The sequence below is a fragment of the Vicia villosa genome, unplaced genomic scaffold, assembly GCF_029867415.1.
Source record: "Vicia villosa cultivar HV-30 ecotype Madison, WI unplaced genomic scaffold, Vvil1.0 ctg.006327F_1_1, whole genome shotgun sequence".
Lineage (NCBI taxonomy): Eukaryota > Viridiplantae > Streptophyta > Magnoliopsida > Fabales > Fabaceae > Vicia > Vicia villosa.
Window position 1 is genome coordinate 16765 of NW_026706765.1, and position 7101 is coordinate 23865.

A 7101-nucleotide genomic window follows, 5' to 3' on the forward strand; every position below is an offset into this window, starting at 1 on the left:
TATGATGTCATGATGTCATGATGTTATGCGAATGCAGTTCATTAGTCATAGTGTGAGATAGTAAGGACAAACAAGTCCTTTCAACAAAACCTGCGAGAAAACGAAGGTTAGTAGCAAACACAAGCAAGTCGCACAAGTCACATAAGTCACACAAGTCACAAGATTTTGCCTTAAGGTTAGGCTTGCATGTAGTCCAGAGGTGCGTACCCTCCCCCTGAAGTTTAGTTGGTTCAAACCTGTCCTTTATAAAGATCGGGTTCTAGGGAGCTCATATCATTGACCTTTCTCGAAGGCGCTTATCTCAGTTCGGCAATCGAATCGCCAAGCGAAAAGGTCCTGAAAGTCCAGTCCATATGAGTGTAGCTTCGAGTATCAACCAACTTCAGTCGGAACCAAAGCCAGCCATCTCGCTACTTTCTAAAAGGCCAAAGTCAAGTTCGACTAAGGTTCTAAGGGCGAATTAGTGCTTAATGACACCACGTGGCAGCCAAGCATTTCCTCAGGTCGGATCCCAAGGAACACCAGGACAAACCAATGTGTCACACTAACGATGGCCATCAGATCAACCACATCAGTATACGCTGTGCAGTCTCCTTGATCTCATGCCATATACCTAAGGTACTCAGATCCGGGTTAGGATCTTTCACACAGCAAAATACCCAAAACAGCCCTGCAAAATTAAAGCAAACAAAGCAAACAATAGAAAACATTTAAGTGATCCTAAACTTTTAAGGTAACCCCTCTTTTTATCGAAAATCCCCAGCAGAGTCGCCAGTTCTGTAATACGGTGAACTGACTTTTTATCGAAATGTCGCGGTTAAGCAAGAGTCGCCACCGACTTTTATTTTATCCAAACTAAATCGGAAAGGCTAAAAGAAACAGAAAAAAACCTTTGAAAGATTTTGAGTTCGGGGGGTAATTTATGCAAAGGGAAGGTGTAAGGCACCCTTTGCATCCATGGTTTTCCATGGGCTCTTAATTGCTTTGCTTGCTCGTTTTCAGAAAATGTAGATGAAAGAGGAAAAAATGGACTTTAGCTCGTAAATGAGCGTAGCCAGCTTTTGAACAACTTTGAGAAAGAATATAGAAAATAGAGCATTGCAAGGCAATTAGGGGCAATTACCTTAAACTCAGATGATAGGTCTCTTTTTAGCCTTTCAGAATGAAAGGGTCTATCCTTGCCATAAGAGGGCAGGAAGCCTTTCGTTTGGAGGTTGAAGGGTCATCGAGATATCGTTCGCCCAAAGACTGACCCATGCCATAGAGGGGCAGGTAGTCTAAGGGGAAAGATCAGAATAGCCTTTCGTAGGCAACCAGAAGATACCTCAGCCTTTTTCGTGGGCAACTTTCGAGGGTCGAGGTCATGTTAGTGTATCGAAGGCAGCATCATTTTTAGGGTCTCATGACCTTTTATCGAGGCAACATGGCTGAGGTATCCTCATATTCGAGGGACTGGCTATTCTGCAAAAACACAAGGCAACAAGGCAACAGGCAACAGGCAACAAGGCAACAGGCAACAGGCAACAGGCAACAAGGCAACAGAGAGAGTTACCCAAAAGTGTGCGTGTGTGCACCAATCATGTGATTATATTCAAATATATTATCTTGTAAATTTAGTGATTATATGTTCAATTCAAAGGTTGCACTCCCTAGGATTACTAACCACGCATTTAAATAATATAATCAAAACAAATATGGGGGAGGGAAATTGTAACCAGCGGATCCCTTAATAGGGTTTGACATAAGTAATAATAATTAAAGCATAAAATATTGAAGTTAGGTTTTAGGGTTACCAAACTCGTAGCTTTGGCGATCAACGAACCCTGAAAAGGCAGACAAACAAAAATAGAGTGAATGTATGGCTAATTCATTGACAATTAGAGTTAACCCTAACTTAAGAAAAATGGCAAAAAGAAATAAAATACGAATAAGGACTTAGCTTCGCATTTGATCTGATAGGGTTAGTAGCCAGAGGACGCTTTAAGGTTAACCCTGAAAAGAGGCAAGGCGGAGGCAGAAAAATGAAGGCAAGACTAACCCTAAAATCAAAAGGAAACAAAATAGACTTTTTTTTTTAAAAATAAAATAGGGTACTTAGCTTTGAGTCTTGATCGGGTGCGTGGTCGGAGAGCGTTTGAAAGGTAACCCTGAAAAGGCATAAGTAAAAACATTCAGTGTAGGGCATGATCTTCGTAAACCCTGATTAGGGTACAAGTTAACCACGGTTAATAGCATAAGTAAAACCAAACTAATTAACTATTGGTTTTCAACCCAATTAATTAAATAAGGTTTCGATTCAAAATTCTAACCTTAATACGTATTTTTATCAATTAACAAAATTAATAGAAAATATTTGCTTAATTAAACAAATAATTTAAACAAATTAAATCAATTTAAAACGATTAAAATGAAAATAAATAAATCCAATAAATATATTTTATTTATTCATTATGTGTTTATAAAAAAAAATTATTCTTAAGAGAGATTTATTTAGAAAAATGATTAATAAACAAATAATATATATGTAATATAAAACAAAACCAAGTTTATGTAATAAAAGAAAATAAATAAATAAAAGCCAGAGAACTTAGCTGAATATTCTGGTGTGGGAGCATCTTGAAGTTCCATGGTATGCCAGCGTTTCCAGAAACGTTGGATTGAAAGATGGGATGATCCACAGCCAATGGACAGAGTGCGCATCATGCGCGCGCGTGGGAGAGATGCACTGAATCCGTTGGCAGACCATGACATGCGTTTTATGAAAAATATAGTGTCTGACGTGAGGATCGAACTTGCGCCTTTGTCCAAGAATCAACTCCCCTCATTCTTACCACTAGGCCAGTGGTGCTTTGCTGTTATTGTAATACGCTGCAACAAATATAAAAGAACTAGCAATTTGAACATTTTAAAACGCGCGCTGGCTCATCTTCTTCGTGAGGAGCCTGCGTTTTTTACCTGCGGCTTAGCTACAATTACGCTACGAATCCTCATCGTGGCTACTACCTGCAACATCAAGACTCTACCAATTCTAAACATAAACCAATATTAAAGACATAGATCGAACCGAAATTCGACTCTGAATCCAACGGTAGCCGTAATTTTACTCAATTCCTGCCCTAACTAAAATCCCTAATTCCAAGCTTATGAAACCTAACAATGGCATCTTGCCATGTTCGCGTTAAAACTCAAATCGAAACATACAGGCATGTTGCAAACGTCAATACTAACACAAATATGGAATCAAAACAGATTTGTCATGAGTGAAGGATTAAAATCGATTTGGAAAGAAGTGAGATGCAAACCGTGAGTTATAGGGTCTGTTCTTGGCTTGTTGACCGAGTATGATGATTGGTATAGCACCAGGATCGTCCAAGAAACACGTTTGAAGCCTCAGAATGCCTTGAATCTTCCCCAACCTCTCCAACCGAATTCAAGATTTTATGGAACTTTTTGGAATTCTTGAGTTGGTCCCCTGGTCTGCGAATCCTTGTTCTCTTCCCTTGAAGTCTGAAAATATTTTCTATATATAATGATTCACACTTAGGTTAATAATCTCAAGAAAATCCAATCAAATCCTATATTTTGATGATGAATTATTTGATTGAAATTTTCCATATGAAATTCTTCTATTTTGGTCCAAATTCCTTTCCCACGTTTTGCTGCTCCTTCCCATTGATTTATTATTTATATATTTTTTAATTGATTTAAATCTTAACCAATCAAATAAAATATATGACCTTTATTATCAATTTATGATATTATTTGATTTAATTTGCATTTAAATTAACAAAAGCAAATAAAAATGAAATAAAATCAAGAAAAATAATATTAGGGTTATGGGCCTTCTTTAAGATCACGGGTCAATTTAGTATTCAAATGGTAGGCCCATTAGTGAATAATCTCTAAATTCTTTGAATTGCCATTTGTGTATTTTTTTCAAAATTTGAGCTGATTTGTCCTTTTGTGGATTTCTGATATTTTCTTGATGGATCATGATCAACCTTTGATCAAATGATGCGTCTAACACCGAAATATTGATATTGACCCAAAAATCAGAAGTTTTAATTGTATTTTGACCACAGTTGACTTTTAGGTCGACCAGTCGATTATTGACTTTTCTGAGCAATTGAGTGACCAATCTTTTGAATTGAGACCTGAAATTTGTCATGGAGATAATGTGGAGTATCTTAGCCTATATGGGATGCTTCGGAGCCTTTGGTTCATTGATTTTCTTTCAGAACAACAAACCCTAAATCTTTGAGCCTTATTTAGGAGAGTGTGTTTTGGAGCTTTATGTATTGATTTGAATTTGTATAAGAGAAATAGTATGGGCAAATTTTGGGGTATGACATCCCTCCATAACTAATATTCAGTTACTAGAAGGATTAACACATAACTTGTTGTCCATAAGTCAATTAAGTGACAATGGCTATGACATAATCTTTAATCAAAAATCCTGTAAATCTGTCGTTGAAAAAGATGGGTCAATCCTATTCATTGGCAAGAGAAAGAACAACATCTATAAAATTGATCTTTCTGAACATAAAACCCATAAAGTAACTTGCCTTCTATTTGTTAACAATGAGCAATGGGCCTGGCACAGAAGATTGAGACATGTTAGCACGGGAAGAATATCTCAGATTAACAAACTCAATCTGGTCAAAGGACTTCCTAATTTGAAGTTCAACTCAGATGCTCTGTGTGAAGCATGTCAGAAGGGAAAGTTTTCAAAACCCTCTTTAAAATCAAAAAATGTTGTTTCTTTCTCTAGACCACTAGAACTTCTGCATATTAATTTGTTTGGTCCGGTGAGAACTGCATCAATCAGAGGCAAGTATGGATTGGTAATCGTTGATGACTATAGCAGATGAACATGGGTTAAGTTCTTAAAACACAAGGATGAGTCACATTCTGTGTTCTTTGATTTCTGTAACCAAGTTCAAAATGAAAAAGAGTTTAAAATCATAAAGGTTAGAAGGGATCATGGAGGAGAATTTGAAAATAAATTCTTTGAAAAGTTTTTTTTAAATAAAATGACATTTCTCATGATTTCTCTTGTCCTAGAACTCCCCAACAAAATGGAGTTGGAGAACGAAATAATAGAACATTGCAAGAAATGACGGATGGACTGAAATAGTTTGAGTTCAAACGAACCAGGATAAAAATAACGTATGAGTTTTTATTTCCCAAAGAAAACCCTTTATTCAACCCCCTTCTAAGTGTTTTTATACCCTTTAGTTAACTCTTAAACTCCTGATCAAGCCGTTGTTTCTTCTTCTTATCACATTCATTCCTTCTGTCACCATCTCTCATTCTTGTGAACATATACCTTCAAAATGTCTAAAAGTAATCGAGCACAATTACATACACAATTCTTAATACCTTAAAAATAATAGAAGTAAGGGTTAATAGTAGTTTACCCCCCTATAATATGAGCGTGTTTTGGTTTACCCCCTACCGTTGCCAAAGGCGGGTTTTGGCAACAGTTTTTTTGAAAAAACCGTTGCCAAAGGGTAGGGAGGGGGCAAAAACAAAATTCGCTAACATTATAGTGGGGTGAATTACTATTAACCCTAGAAGTAACAAAGAAGTAAAATAAGAATGAAATCTATAATGTGAAAGAAATACTAATATGTCTAACTTCATTACGTGCAAACCATGGAAGAGCATGATAATACTCTCATGATAAAACTAACAAATATAAATCTCCTAAAAAGAATTAAAAAGAAAAAAGAAAGAGATCTAACGAAACAATATCCCTTTGTAATCCCACTCACAATCGGTGGCTTGAAATTTATTCCCCAACAAAGTTGTTACATTGCTTGATCTCAAAGGAACCTTCAAATTACAACGAACCTTAGGTTTAGCTTTCCCTGTCTTAAACAAACCCAATTTAAACCTCACATTCATCAAAATCTTCACATCAATTCCATAAACTCCATCTCTCTTCTCTTTCTCGAACTTCGAAATCCGATCTCGACTCAAAGAAATCACTTGTTGACCTATAAAAACCGGACTCATAAAATCTGTACTCTTATGATGCTGAAAGAATGGTCCTAGGGTTTGGAAACCAAACCTAGCATCTTTATAACACGCAAGCGTTTCGATGATATCATAGTAGATACCGAGTTTTCGGTTAGGGTTTCGGATTGTGATGTCGAGGGCGAGATTGTAGTTAAGTGTGTTGTTGTTTGTGAAACTGAATTGAGTAAGGGATGCATTAGTAACTGTGAATTTGGCAGCCTTTGGTTGTATGATAAGCCAAAAAAGGATAGCGATGAGTCCTAATAATATGATGATTAGATTGCAAATTACGGTTACGATGTTATTGCAGCAACAACAATAGTTTTCATCTTCTACGTCCATGAAATCGGTTATGATTTTCTTTAGAGAAGACAAGAATTTGTGTTGATCAAATTTCAAGACTTCAATAGTTATTTATGTTGAGACGGTTTAATATGGATCCAATCTACAAGTGAATATTTATGGCATGATCATGGTAAGGAAAGATATTTACAAAATATATCCTAAATAAAAAACAATAAAATCGATTTTGATACATGGAATTACATAGTAACAATTGAAAAAAAAATGCATAAAATAAGAAACACAATAAAATCAAGTGGATTACAAAGGCACAATAAATTCAAATAAAAATTCATATGTAAAATATTACAAATCCAACACTTTATTGTATATCAAGATATATGAATTGTACAACTCATCATAGTTATATAAAAAGTAGAAAAAGTAAAAACACAAATTAGAAATAGGAATTATAGGTAAGTTTTCATATAAAAAATTCAAATCTATTTAAATAAAATATTTGTTTATCCAAAATAAAATTAGATTTATATATTGAATCACCAACAATTAAAAGTCATTGTCGTCAACAAAATCAATTAGATATTAAATAGATTTTATATATTTTAAATTTCACCTTAACAAAATTATATTATAAATAAGAAGTTGGGTGTTATTTTTTATAATGGGAGATAAAATATATTAATAAAGGAGAAAAACTTCAAAGTACAACATAAATATCCACAAAGCATAAGTGTTTGGATATAGGTAAAGATAAACCAGATATAATAAAGAATA

General features: G+C 35.0%; 1 protein-coding gene across 1 annotated transcript; it reads right to left on the bottom strand.

The window, feature by feature from the left end:
- Nucleotides 1-5742: 5742 nt before the first annotated feature.
- LOC131642983 (NDR1/HIN1-like protein 10) lies at nt 5743-6366 on the bottom strand. The gene has a single exon (XM_058913129.1). It carries the CDS (start codon nt 6364-6366, stop codon nt 5743-5745), a length of 624 nt encoding a protein of 207 aa, XP_058769112.1.
- Nucleotides 6367-7101: the final 735 nt, after the last annotated feature.

Bases quoted from the DNA above. Each gene is read 5' to 3' on its own strand.
- LOC131642983 (XM_058913129.1), bottom strand. From the start codon at position 6,366: ATGGACGTAGAAGATGAAAACTATTGTTGTTGCTGCAATAACATCGTA.